The sequence below is a fragment of the Dipodomys ordii genome, unplaced genomic scaffold (assembly GCF_000151885.1).
Source record: "Dipodomys ordii isolate 6190 unplaced genomic scaffold, Dord_2.0 Scaffold67, whole genome shotgun sequence".
Taxonomy (NCBI): domain Eukaryota; kingdom Metazoa; phylum Chordata; class Mammalia; order Rodentia; family Heteromyidae; genus Dipodomys; species Dipodomys ordii.
The window spans coordinates 1,597,707-1,611,488 of NW_012267283.1; the positions used below are offsets into that span (position 1 = coordinate 1,597,707).

General features: G+C 36.9%; 1 protein-coding gene across 6 annotated transcripts in view; it reads right to left on the bottom strand.

Moving 5' to 3' along the window:
• Positions 1-5,836: 5,836 nt before the first annotated feature.
• The window catches only part of Musk (muscle, skeletal, receptor tyrosine kinase), an 87,529-nt gene continuing 79,583 nt past the window's right edge, over positions 5,837-13,782 (bottom strand). For all 6 annotated transcript variants that reach the window (XM_013023267.1, XM_013023265.1, XM_013023264.1 and 3 more), the window contains 4 exons: positions 12,515-12,716; positions 11,539-11,730; positions 9,681-9,829; positions 5,837-6,948 (listed from right to left, as the gene is read on the bottom strand). In XM_013023267.1, coding sequence (XP_012878721.1) covers positions 6,266-6,948; positions 9,681-9,829; positions 11,539-11,730; positions 12,515-12,716 — 1,226 coding nt within the window. In that variant the 3' untranslated portion in view covers positions 5,837-6,265. The remainder of the gene's footprint in view (positions 6,949-9,680; positions 9,830-11,538; positions 11,731-12,514; positions 12,717-13,782) is intronic.

The following is a 13,782-nucleotide window of genomic DNA, read 5'->3' on the forward strand; positions in this document are numbered from 1 at the left end:
CCCTTTCCCTTAAATTTCTCAGTTCTGTATTATGAATTTTTGCATGCATTCTCTTCCTCCCTCCCTTCATTCTTCCACCCCTCCCCCCTTAGTCCCACCCCTCCCCTCTTGCAAATACCCATTTCCAGGTGCTTATTTTATTGAGCTTTGACTTAGTCTTTAAAAAAAATTATACTATCTGTGCTCTCCATAGAGTCTATTACACTTTAGTTAATTCATTTGTTACTCCTTGCTTTTTTTTTTTTTTTAGGTACTGAGGATTAAACCTAAGGCCTCATGAATTTGAGTTCTTTGCTTCTATTTTATTTTTCAGCTAGGGTCTTGCTGTTTTCTTTGCCCAGGCTAACCTCAAATTTGCAATCCTAGGGCCAATTCCTCTTTTATTTTCCTGCTAGCTTGCAGTGCAGCTAGTGGGCCAGTGCCACACTGTTTGGAGCTTTTAGCCATCAGAACTATGAGCCAAACAAACCTTTTTTGAAATAAAGGAACGAGTCAAGTACAAGGGTTTGGCTTCACTCTATAACAGTCTCTTTTGTGAAAAACAACTATCTACAAGACTAGCATTAATCTTTTATAAGACTGATGCCTGAAGTGACCTAATCATCTACCTCCTTTCTCTACCTTTTAAATGTTCTTCTCAACACTGCCTTGCTGGGAACAACCTTCCAGCCCCTGATCTTTTAGGAGACTCTCCCCAGTCATAGCCAAACTGTAGCATTAACCAGAATCATTCAGAAAACAAACAAATAAAAAAAAACCTCTCAAGTTTATGAAGTTTTCATTAACAGAGAAAATGATAAACCTTTTGTTTTATAAACTAGCAAGTACAGATGCAAAGAAATGTGAATAAGTAAATTTTGGCAGTTAAATAGATTGATGTGACACACCCAAAGAGAGCTTATTCCTAGACTAGCAAAGATGTCTCAATATTTAGGAAATCAGTTCACACAATTGCACATATTAACATATTAACACTTACAGAAAAATAATCATTTGTACAGATTGAAAATTCACCATTCTTTTTTGATTAATAAAACTGTACAGTAAAAGATACATGGAAGCCTAGTGCATATATTTTCAACATTAAGAATTGACTGAAACAGGGTCTGACAAAGTTTAAGCAACAAGCGAAAGATATACTCAATAGAAAAATAACCATAGAAAGACAATTGACAAGTCAGTTGTCTCTAAAATATTGAAAATATTCAACAAAATCAGCAGTTGAAGAAATATATAAGCTACAAAACAAAAAAAAAATCAAGCTATTACATTGCAAATGATTAAAATACAAATATGCTCAGTATTGGTGAAGTTGAAAACAGTGCTTTGGGGATGTGTACATGACAAAATAAGAAAGATAATTTTCAATATATTAAAAAGCATTAAAAGTATATCAGATAATCTAGAAATTGTTTCTCATAATTACATCTAAACAAGTCACTTAAGAGAAATGTTCACAAAATTTAGCAACAAGAATTTTGAGAAATCACATTTTTATAGTGAGCATACTTAAAACAAATATTCAAAATAGACGATTAGTTATAAAATTATGACAAATCCATATAAAAGAATATTATTCAAACATTAAAAATAATGTTTCAGCTAGGCATTCATGGCTCCTGCCTATAATCCTAGCTACTTAAATGGTGAGATCTGAGGATAGTAGTTCAAAGCCAGCCTAGGCAGCATAGTCTGTGAACTCTTATTTCCAGTTAACCACCAAAAAGCCAGAAGTGGAACTGTGGTTCAAAGCTCAGGGGCAGTGACTAGGCCCTGAGTTCAAGCCTTAGGACTGACATGCACCAATAAAAAAAGAAAAGGTGTTGTATAGAAATACTTGTTGATGGAGAAGTTGTCTAAGATATAATAAGTAATAAAAGCAAAATTTTAATGTTACAATATGACTTGGGTCTACTTAAAATCAACCTTTGTGTCTATCAGTCATCTATCAGTCATCATCTATCTATCATCTGTCAACCTGGTATCATCTATCTATCCATCAATCTATCATTTACCTGTCTAAAAAACCCTGAAAGCACATTTTTCATGATGTTAATGTTAATAACTGCCTACTGATGTTTTCACACTTTCATTATAGTTTAGTATTATTGGGTATTGTATTACCATTGTGCATATCACTTATATTTTTTCTTTTAAAATAAGGATTTGCTTTTACAAGAAAAGAGAAAAATGTTATTTTAAGGTAAATTATATAAATATGGTAGTCTTTTGTGTAATACATGACAAAAGTATAAAATATTTCTTTCATCTTAATTACAAAATGAGCACAACAACAAAATGGGCTGCAGGCAGTTACCAAAATAAAAACTATGCATGACCTCAGAACAAGAAAAGTTCAACCTCAGTAATAGTTCAAAAAATAAAATTGAAGTTAGATACTCTTTTTCTATGACCAGATAAACAAAAGGTTCATCAAAAAGAGAGTATTAATTGTCTGTGGCAGAGAATGTTTAGGGACATGACATCTCATATACAAGGCAGAGATGAAAATGAGATTTTAAGGATGTGATCATATGTAACAAAGTTCTTGACATTATATTTGCCTTGTTGACTAGACAGTCTCTCAGATTTCTAGCAAGAGACAGTTGCTGGGATGGATTATGGCCCAGCAGTAGAGCACCTGTCTAGCGAATACAAGGCCCTGAACTCCAAGTCTAGTACTGACACACACACAAATAGCGAGAGACTTAAAGAGATAGCTATGGACATAGACATGTGCAACTGTGGGTGATCATTTGAATATTATGTGTAATGGTAAGAATTATAAAATAGCAAAATTTAAAAGAATATCAAATTGTTTGTTATTGTATATCTATGAAATAGAATATTACTTAGAAATCAAATTGAGTATTTAGAAGCGCACTTAATGAAGGAAAAAATACAAAATATTCTGGAAAATAGAAAGAGACTATTCTTTTTCTGTTTCATCTACATATTAAAGAATGTGTATGTGTGTGTGTGTGTGTGTGTGTGTGTGTGTGTGTGTGTTGTGCAAAAGGACCTTGTGCTTTTACCAGGTTTTATATGTGATCACTTAAGAAGACTTTCTGGTGCCTGGCTAATGTCTGTCCTGACAGTTGATAGAAATGGCACTGTGTCTTTCTCTGATATCCTAAGTTTTAGTTTTGCATTTCCCATGATTTTATCATGGGAAGAAAAAGAAAGTAATATCAGTAAATAATGCATCTAAAGAGTTAGTGCAAGCACTAAAGAAATGAGTTAGTGACCTTGAAAATGCAGTTCAACCTCATGAAAAAATAAACATGCCACCTATTACATGCTTTGATTGCCTTAAATTGACAATGCTAAAATATACTTTTTGCTTTTCATTCAAAAGACTTGGATAGGAAATTAAACCCATGAGGGTTATAGCATGGGTTTTGAAGCTATACACAGCTTATCACTCATTTTTCAGTATTCAGCTTTCTCCTTACTGTGCTGAAGAATTTGTCCTGCTCTGATTGTTAACTGGGCTCTTGCACCAGTTTCCTCACCTAAAAGTGGTTGTAAAGATAATACCAATGCCACAGAGATATTATGAGAATTAAATTAATATATTTAAAGGCTTTAGAATATATATGCTAAGCTTTCAAAAAAGTTTATTACTAGGATTACTATAATGATGAGCTCTTCTCTTTATTTTAATTTTCAGTTCCTTTAAATATTGAGAATTGAATGGCTTTCATAATATTTATGAGTGATTGCTCATAAGTTGCTATTCTGGAAATTAGCTTTTCCTATTGGCCTGACTTCCAAGACTTTACAATGAAAGTATAAAAGCTGAGGAAACCCTAAAGGTATCTTCATAATTTGCAGACATATGTGATCCATGTAGGTGAACTATATAAAATATACAGTAAACGTCCTCTCCTTCTAAAGTTGATGGACACTTCCTAGGAATTCTCTCTAATATCCTACTTTGTTGGCTTTTTGGCCTGTTTTGCATTCATGCTTTAACTTTATTCAACATTTTGAACACCCATTAATTTTGGACTTGTGATCATGACTTTAAAGACTTGTCCTCAATCCTAAATTCAAACACCCCTCCCAACCCCCCTTTTATGAATCAGAGCTGTTAAGTATCTCTTTGCCATGATCATAGCTCAGGGAATCTGATCAGACTTGAAATGGCAGGAAGTCAGTTCATGGACAGGTGGGGGGAGTAAGAGAACTTGAGTAACTAACTGTTGAAAGGAAGGGAAGAGGGTGTAAGGAGGAGAAGTTTGGGAAGTAAAATGGATATAAAAAAAAGTAGAAGCCGGGCGCTGGTGGCTCACGCCTGTAATCCTAGCTACTTAGGAGGCTGAGATCTGAGGATCGCGGTTCAAAGCCAGCCTGGGCAGGAGAGACCGTGAGACTCCTATCTCCAATAAACCACCAGAAAACTGGAAGTGGCGCTGTAGCTCAAGTGGTAGAGCGATCGCCTTGAGCTGAAGAGCTGAGGGACAGCGCCCAGGCCCAGAGTTCAAGCCCCATGACTGACCAAAAAAAAAAAAAGTAGAAATGAAGAAGAGGGCCAAGTCTAGGTTAAATTCCACATTTTTGTTTTGGTTGCCTAGACAATGAATAAAGACAGACAAATTTCCCTGCGAAGATGTTGAGTAGTTGCATTAGGCAGATGTGGGAATTTTCAAGTGGAGTTTTCCAACAGATAGTTGAAAAAAAAATCCACTTTTAAGAATTCAGACCATTCCTTCATTGGCCAAATTTCCAATGAGTTTGTCAAATTGCCAATGAGTTTGAATTAAAGCAAACTTGTATGGAGTAGATTTCTGTTTTCCCTTTTCTATTTGTTTGCTTCTCAGGAGAAATGGGGTTCATGCTATGACAGGAAAATCTCTTGTCATTTGTGTCAGATAAATATGAGTAGGATTCCACTAAGAAATCTTTACCACCAGGTATCTGAATTACAGAATTGAAAAAAAAATCATACTATGTAACAAGATTTTATATTCATGTACAGTGAAGAAGTTACTAAGCAATGCTATACTAACTCTTTGGCCAATAGAATGGGTTTCTAAAAGAAAAAAACTCAGAATACACAAAAACATCAATGTTGAAATAAGGCCTAAGAGCACTCATATTATACACCATGGTTAAAGAGACAAGAGACTACACTGATAAAAATAATAGTTGACAAATTAGAAAGGTGTGGCTTATGCCTGTAATCTTAGTTATTTAAGAGGCTGAGATAGTATGATCCCTTTTCAAAGCCATCCCAGACAGACAAATTTAAGAGACTTTTATCTCCAAAAAGCCAGATGAAGAAAGGAAGGAGGAAGGAAGGAAGGAATGAAGGAAAGAAGGAAGGAAGGAAAGTAAGTAAGTTGTGGCTTCAAAGGCACATACAGAAGAAAAAGCTGATATCTGACCACAGGTATAGTTGTATCAATCTCCAATGTTATGTTTGACATCATTTTTTCTGTCTGGGTGTTTAGTATCTATATGAAATAAAAGGCACAAAATTTGATTAAACAATCAATCACAAAATGATAGAGTTGTAGAATAAGGAAGAAATAAAGATGAAGACAAAGAAAATGTTGCCAATAAAATTTTTAAAGAAACAGCATGAGACAATGCTAATTTCTTTGTAGAAAAAAATTGTAGGAATCAAACAGAAGATTATACTCCCAACAATGACATCAGAAAAGGGATAGATCCACAGTGAGAACATAGTGTGGCTGATCTCCCATTTCAACCCTTAGGACCCTGTACCAAAAAAGTACAACCCCAACTCCAGAATAAAAAAAAACAAAATTGTGCATTAAATGCAAAAAAATGTCAAAAACAGCAATGACAAACTCTAATAGCCTGTAGGAATCTTTGATTTCGCTTTTTAGTTGTCTATACTTGATCTGAATTTCTAGTGTGAGCACATGCTACTTACACAGTGGACAGGGATTAAGCTTTGAATTCAGTTCTTAATAAAATTTAACACAACCTACTATTATTCTGCTGCCGGCTAATCCAGGAACTGAACAGAATGACATACGTTCTTGTGGAGTGTGTGTTGCAGACGTTCCCTGGGATGAAGGAGGGTTATCGTTTTGGTCTGACACATTTTCTAACCTACATGTCCAGTCACCGCTTGCACTGAGTCTGATGATCACATGGCAAACAAATATAGTCCCCTGGTTTCTCCTGTCATTCTTTCCTATTGGAGCCTGGGGTATAGGATTTCTCTGGCTCAAGGAGTCTGAGAGCAGACTGTAGTATTTTTTTTTTTGAGCTTCTATCTTCAACCTTAGACACCCACAGCTCCCTCTGCCCTCTCGCACATGCGTTCCAGAATTCGGTGGATGCTGGGGAAACTGGGCCTATCTGCAGGTAGCTTGCTCCAACACAGGCGCATTAGATTGTACAGCTCCAGGGGGCAGTTCTCAGGGCAGGAGAGGATGTTGCCATCTCGCACATAGTATATGACCTCCTCGTGAGCCATCCCGTAGTAGGGCTGCAGACCATAAGAGAAGATCTCCCAGAGGACCACCCCATAGGCCCACACATCAGACTCTGTGGTGTAGCGGTTGTAGAAAATAGACTCTGGTGGCATCCACCGGATAGGGATGGCATCATTTTCATTAGCTTTGTAGTAGTCTGCTGAGTAGATGTTTCTGGAGAGGCCAAAGTCTGCAATTTTTACCACCATGTTCTCCCCTACTAGGCAGTTCCTGGTGGCTAAATCTCGGTGGACAAACTTGCGCTCAGAGAGATAAGCCATGCCAGCTGCCACCTGTCTGGCAATGCAGAGTTGCTCTGCACAGGACAGAGGTGGAGGTCCTGGGCTGGAGACCCGAGCCCTCATGGACAAGTCGCTGTGACTGAGGCTGCACACGGTGTGAGGGGACATACTGCGGAGGAACTCATTGAGGTCACCATAGGCCATGTATTCAAAGAGCAGACACATGGGTTTCCCAACAGCACACACGCCTGGAACCAAAATAACAACCTCTATTAGACCGATTCTCTAAAACAACACAGGGAACGAGCACCCCAACAGGCCGTGAGCAGATCAGAAAACAAGGGGTCCAGTTTTTGCTGACAACATCTTAGTGAAACTCTGACCTATTTCTTTGTCTAAACATCTCCTATTACCTTCCGAGGTTCAGTTTATTTGTATTCTTCTTGGGGTGCCCCAGCTCCTGACCTTTCCAATACAGCTAGCTTTCTCTTCTATTGTCCTTGTACCCAGTGACTATTTTATTTTTTACAAACATTCCATTTATCTGTGGTTTCTCTCCAATATGTTTGCACTTTGAAAGATGAGATTATATGTTATTCCTCTTTAAATTTCCCATGACCACAATATACCACAAGTAGGTGTTCAATAATGTTTTTGTTTTGTTTTGTTTTTGGTCATGGGGTCTGAACTCTGGGCCTGGGCGCTGTCCCTCAGCTCTTCAGCTCAAGGCTAGCACTCTACCACTTGAGCCACAGCACCACTTCTGGCTTTTTCTGCTTATGTGGTGCTGAGGAATTGAACCTGGGGCCTCATGCATGCAAGGCAAGCGCTCTACCACTGAGCCCCCTTCCCAGGCCCAGTGTTCAGTAATGTTTAATGAGTAGATTCATGAATGGATATCTGCTCCATGTGCATGGCTGAACCACCCAGTTTGTGTTTACGTCCCTGAAGAATGACAACAAAGAAGACGTATCAAGTTTGGAAAGAACAACAAAAACAATCCAAGATCCTTAGATGAAATATTTAGATGGCAGCAGTAAAACGTGCTACAGTTTAGGCTGTATTTTACTATTGATCTTCATTCTACAAACAAAATGATGTTAATGTAAGTGGAGATGTATATTTAATGCCAGAAGGGCATTTGAAAATCTGCAGAAGATCTTGCTATATTAAGTAGGAAACTTGTGAACTTGGGATAATTAAGTCAACTGGGCAAAATATCAGCATAAAAACAGATCATTAGTTTAGATTATTCTCCTTAGGAAAAAAATTGAGGTCTCATTGAAATTTATTTATTTACATTCTTGTTAATTTTATTTTTAATATATTTTATATATTTTAATCCATTTTTGTATTCATATCTTTTCCTATTTTAAATGTTGTGTCTTAACTTAGCTTCACGGATTAAATACTCTGTTTCTCCAATGATCTCAGATTTATATCTAAATCAGGCTGTTTACTGAACTTCATGTCTACTTAACTCATTAACTGTCTGGAAATTGAATAACCATCTTGAACAAATGTATCTGAGAAAGTAGTCTCATTTCCTCTACAAAAGTAAACCTACAGGGCTGGAAATGTGGCTTAGTGGTAGAGTCCTTGCCTAGCATACATGAGGCCCTGGGTTTGATTCCTTGGTGCCACATAAACAAAAACTAAATAAAATGATTAAAAAAAATAAGTAAATCTACTTCTGGGTTTCACACAACTCAATCAATGGATCCTTCATTCTTTCAACCATGCAGCCATAAACATTAGAACTCTCCATTCTCCCTTCCCATTTTTGGCAGTCCTGGGGTTTGAACTCAGAGCCGTACACTCATTCAGGTTGCTTACTTAGCTGAAACTTTGACTTGAGCCACACCTCCTACTCTGCTTTTTGCTAGTTATTTTAGAGAGAGAGAGAAGATCTAGAAAGCTATGAGTCACACGTATCATGTCGTCACTTCTTATGTCACTTCTTGAATTAAATTTTCCTCTTGCTTTCTACTTTGCTCAGAGTCTAAGCCAGTTTTTAAGGAGGCATAATTGGCTCTTTCTACCTCTCTATCATAATACCACTCTGATGTTGTCATTGATAACTCTTCTCTCTGATTCTTCTCCAGCCATCCCCACATTCTTTGAGCATACCAGGTACTCTTGCCACATTTGTAAATTCTTGCAATGCTTCTTCTTGCTCTTTTCCAGTGTCTCAACGTTGTTATTCCCTTACCTCTGTCAGACCTTTACATGCATATCACATTCTGTCACAAATTTTAACTCATACTCCAAAAAGCTTTTTGCTTTGAATTTTTTAAATCTGTAGATGTTAGGGCTGGAAGCAAGGCTCAAGTAGTAGCATTTTTATCTCACAAGTGCAAGGCCCTGAGTGCAAAACCCAGTATATCACAAAAAAGTCTTTACCTATTAATTTCCAGCATACCACATTTTGTGAATTTGTTTTTCTTATCTGTCTCCCCAGAATAAGAATAGAAGCTCCATGAGAGATGAGAAGGGAGTTCTGGGGGTTTTCTTTTATATAACTATACAAGCTAGTTATTTAATGTTTGTAAACTTCTGAGCCTTAATAAATGACAACACTAAGATGAGCAAAAATTACAAGTGATTGCTCCCATGGCATTCCAGTGGGGGAAAAGAGAATAAATAAAACTACAAAGTATAAGATGCAGACCATGAGGCATTAATAAATTGTGTGATAGAAAGGCAGTGTCTATTTCTGTATGGGGGATAATATTTTAAATGCTTTCTTGCATAGGCAGGAAGCAACAAAAAAATGCAAGCAATGATGTGGAAAGCACACACATCTTCCAGGGTTGGCACAGAATGAACATAGAACCTAGGTGAAGCATGTAAGTTAGAAAAGGAATAGAGACAGCTTACTAATCAGAGGGAAGCAAAAGCATAACTAAGTGAAATATAAAAGAAGAAACTCAGAAAGCCTTCATTTTCTGATTAAGTCAATTTCCTCAGAGTTTCATACCTAAGAGTTTCACAATGTTGGGGTTGTCAAATTCCGCCATGAGGGCTGCCTCCCTCTGAAAGTCGGCTTGCATATCAGCAGAGGCTTCCTCCTTGAGCATCTTTACTGCCACCATGGTGAAAGGTTCATAAGGAAGCAAGCCAGGGGCCCTGGGAGATAAGTGGAAAAGAGCTGAAGATCAGGGAGATTATACATACCCTTGGTGTGTTTGCCGTGTTTATATACATCCCCCGCCTTTCTACAGACAAAATCAAAAGAAGATGACAACAATAGTTATACTTTAAACTTCCTTGACTCCTATTAAGAAAATTAAATGGGGTTATTCTCAACACAGATTAAATTAGAAAGAAAATGCATTATTTATTAATTAGTGATTCTACAGTGTGATTCTGTTATCTGTCTGTCTGTCTGTCTGTCTATCTATCCATCTATCTACCTACCTACCTACCTACCTACCTACCTACCTACCTGCTCTCTCTGTCACTCTCAGGGCCTCATGCTTGCCTAGCAAGTATTCAACTGCTTGAGCCACAACCACCAATCTTTTAGCTGCAGTTATTTTTCAGATAGGATTTTGTGAAAGAAAATGCATTATTTAGCAGAGTGATTCTACAGTGTGATTTTGTTTTTCTGTCTGTCTGTCTCTCTTCCTACCTACCTACCTACCTACCTACCTACCTACCTGCCTGCCTGCCTGCCTACCTGCTCTCACTGTGTCTCTCAGGGCCTCATTATTGCCTAGCAAGTATTCAGCTGATTGAGCCACAGCCACAGATCTTTTAGTTGTAGTTGTTTTTCAGATAGGATCGTGTGCTTTTGTCTGAGGCCACCTTTAGACTGTGATTCTCCTGTTTCTCTTGCCTAGCCGGGATCACAGTTGTGCCCCTTCACATCTGGCTTATTTGTTATTACAGGTTCTTGCTAATTTTTTTTCCAGGTCAGGCTTCAGTTACAATCTTCCATCTCTGCCTCCCAGTATGACTGCCATTCAAATCCCTTAATCTTTAGTTAAAATGTAAAGTCCTTGAAATCAGGGACTATGGTTTACTTGTCCTCATGTTTTCCATAGATCCCTAAATTGTAACTATTGGTTTCCAATAAATATTTGTAAAATGCTTACTATTCATGTAATCTCAATAGCAGAACAACTATAAGTAGAAGCAAAATTGTGTCTTGCCCAAGATCAACAGTGACCAAGTCTACCTTCTCTGACCCAGCTGTGTGTCTGTGGAGCTGTACCCATGCAGAGAGCATCTTTTATTCTATTTTATACAGTACAAACATTGAGCTAATACTGGATTTGTAACTACTTGTTTCTTGAGCTCATTATTTTTCTGAATCTTTACATTATTTTCCTATGCTATTTTGCTATTCCATAAATATATACTTGATATCTGTCTACATGCAAACTTTGCATTCTTAAAACATAAATTCAAAGTAAGTTTTAAATGAAACAAAGATAACAGCAAAAGAAAACAAGACAATTAAATCTGAGAATTGTTCACTAAGGTCAATGTACAAAATTATGGTTCAGTACAGAAATTCTTTTGTCTAAAGGAAATACAATTGAAGTATTAGTGATTTCTTTGAGCACTATAAAAATGAAGATATATTTAGGTTTCCTATAAATTACTCCTCTTGAATACAATAAAACGTATCCTTTCTAGGAATACTAATTTTTTTCAGCAAAATGGGAAAATTATTAAGATTTAATTTATAGCATAAAATGCAAAGAAGCAAAAATGGACTAATTTGATAATAACCATTCTAGATCATATATTTACATTAGATTAATGGTCTGGTAGTTTTCAGATATAACATTGCAATAGAGTGCTTATAGTTTTATGGGTCACATTACCTTGCTTGAAAGACTCTTCCAAATGCTCCCTCACCAATATCTCTCACATATTCAATGTTATTTCTTGGATACTCCAAACTGAGCAACTTGGGATTCAGCAGAAGGGGCATCCTCTGGTACATGGGATTAGGATGGAGCCTATCTAGCAAGAGCTCAGAAGGCAGTGTTGTGAGGGTGACTGCAGCTGATTCTCTGCGAGTAAGACAGACAAGATCAATAAAGAACTCAGGACAAGGTAAAATATTTGTGCTCAGACCTAGGGAAAAATGTGGCATTTTGAAGAACAAAACATATTACAGCCAGGCAGGCACTAGTTGCTTATGCCTGTAATCCTACCTACTAGGAGACTGAGATATGAGGGTCCTGGTTCAAAGCCACCCAGGGGCAGGAGAAGTCCAGAGATGCTTAGCTCCAATTAATTACCAAAACAGCAAGAAGTGGATCTATGGCTCAAGTGGTCGATCTCTAACCTTGAGCATAAAAGCTCAGAGATAGCACCTACACCTGAGTTTAAGCTCTATTGAAAAAAAATTAAATTTAGGACATGGTATCGCCTGGAAAAAACCCACACTGATATTTTTAAAGATCATGATATGGATACTTAACTAAATAAGGGCTCTGGATGTCATTTGGAAAATGTTGGTGTTGCCAGGCACCAGTGGTTCATGCCTGTAATCCTAGTTACTCAGGAGCTGAGAGCTGAGGATCACAGTTCAAAATCAGCCTGGGCAGAAAAATCCATGAGATTCATCTCCAATTAACCGGCAAAAAGCTGGAAGTGGGGGTGTGACTCAAGTGGGAGAGTACCACTAGTCTTGTGTACAAAAAGTCAAACGAGAGCACAAGACAATTTTTTTTTAAAGAAAATGGTAAGTTTTATATGTGTCATTCTCTTTGCGTTGCCAGTTCTAGGATTCATTATTTTTGAATATTTTTAAATATTTCATTATGTGATTATCTTCAACTCATATCTCACCTCTTCTTGTTTTTCCATTCTTTCCTTCGTCGGCAACAATATAGAGTGCTTATGATGAGAAGAACAAACCCGGCAAAGCTGGACATGATGGCGATGATTATAGTCATGGAGTAAGTAGGAGAGACAGGGAAGGAGGAAGAGGAGGAAGAAGGCAGGTTTGGAATGTCCACACTTGGCTTTGATGATGTCATTGGTGGGAATGCTGTAAGTAAACAATCATTCTTTTAATTTCTTCTCAGAGCTTCAAGAAGCATTTTCTTTCTTTATTCAAGTAATTAGCAAATGGAGTTTCATGTTAAGAATATGTTTATGTCATGGGTTCTTTCTGGTTATATAGCTATAAAGTCTAATTGTAAGAATTCTGCAAAGTGCAGTTGAAGGAAAATCCAATTTAGGGAATTATAGGATTGTAAAGATCAGACTTTGCAAGTCTTATATATTTTCAAGGGAAGTATAGGTCTTTGCTACTGCTCTCAATACAGTATCACAATGTCTGAAACTGACAACAGTCATAGAAATTATTAGACAAAATATTTTCAGATAATTAGAGTTGATGTCAGTATTATCAGAACTGAGTTTTTAAATACATATAATGGAAGCAATTGAAAATACAATACAAATGAATAGAACTCATCTAAAACTTGAACTCAACCTTGATTGTAAACAATCAATGCAATTTTAAAACAAGTAAAGTCTTCATTAGTTCTGGCAATCAAAAGATGTCATGTTTCTACCATAGTACATATTCTATTGTGTATGTATTAAAACAACCTTGTTAAATATACTTTGAATCCTCTCAGCACATTGAGTAAAGACAAAAAAGATGAATATAGAATATTTAACAACTAATAAGAGTATTTTCATGGCCAACAGTGAACATGGTAGCCTAAAAAGAGAGCATAGCCTTCTTTTCAAATATTTGTGAAATACTGACATACATGATCTATGTCAATATCTCAAAAGAAGAAATTATGCAGAACTACTTTTTGACCAAAATGAATTTATTATTAGATTTTTTTTAATCCGACAGTAATATAAATAAAAGACAAAAGACTTATTTTTTTCTTAGAAAGTTAACATTAAGCCAGGAACTAGTGGCTCACACCTGAAATCCTAGCTACTTGGTAGTTGAGTATCTCTGTTCAAAGCTAGCTCAGACAGGAAAGTTTGAGACTCTTATCTCCGATTGGAGCTGTGGCCCAAGTGGTAGAGTGCAAACTTTGAGTACAATAGCCCAGGGACAGCTCCCAGGCCCTGAGTCAAGCCCA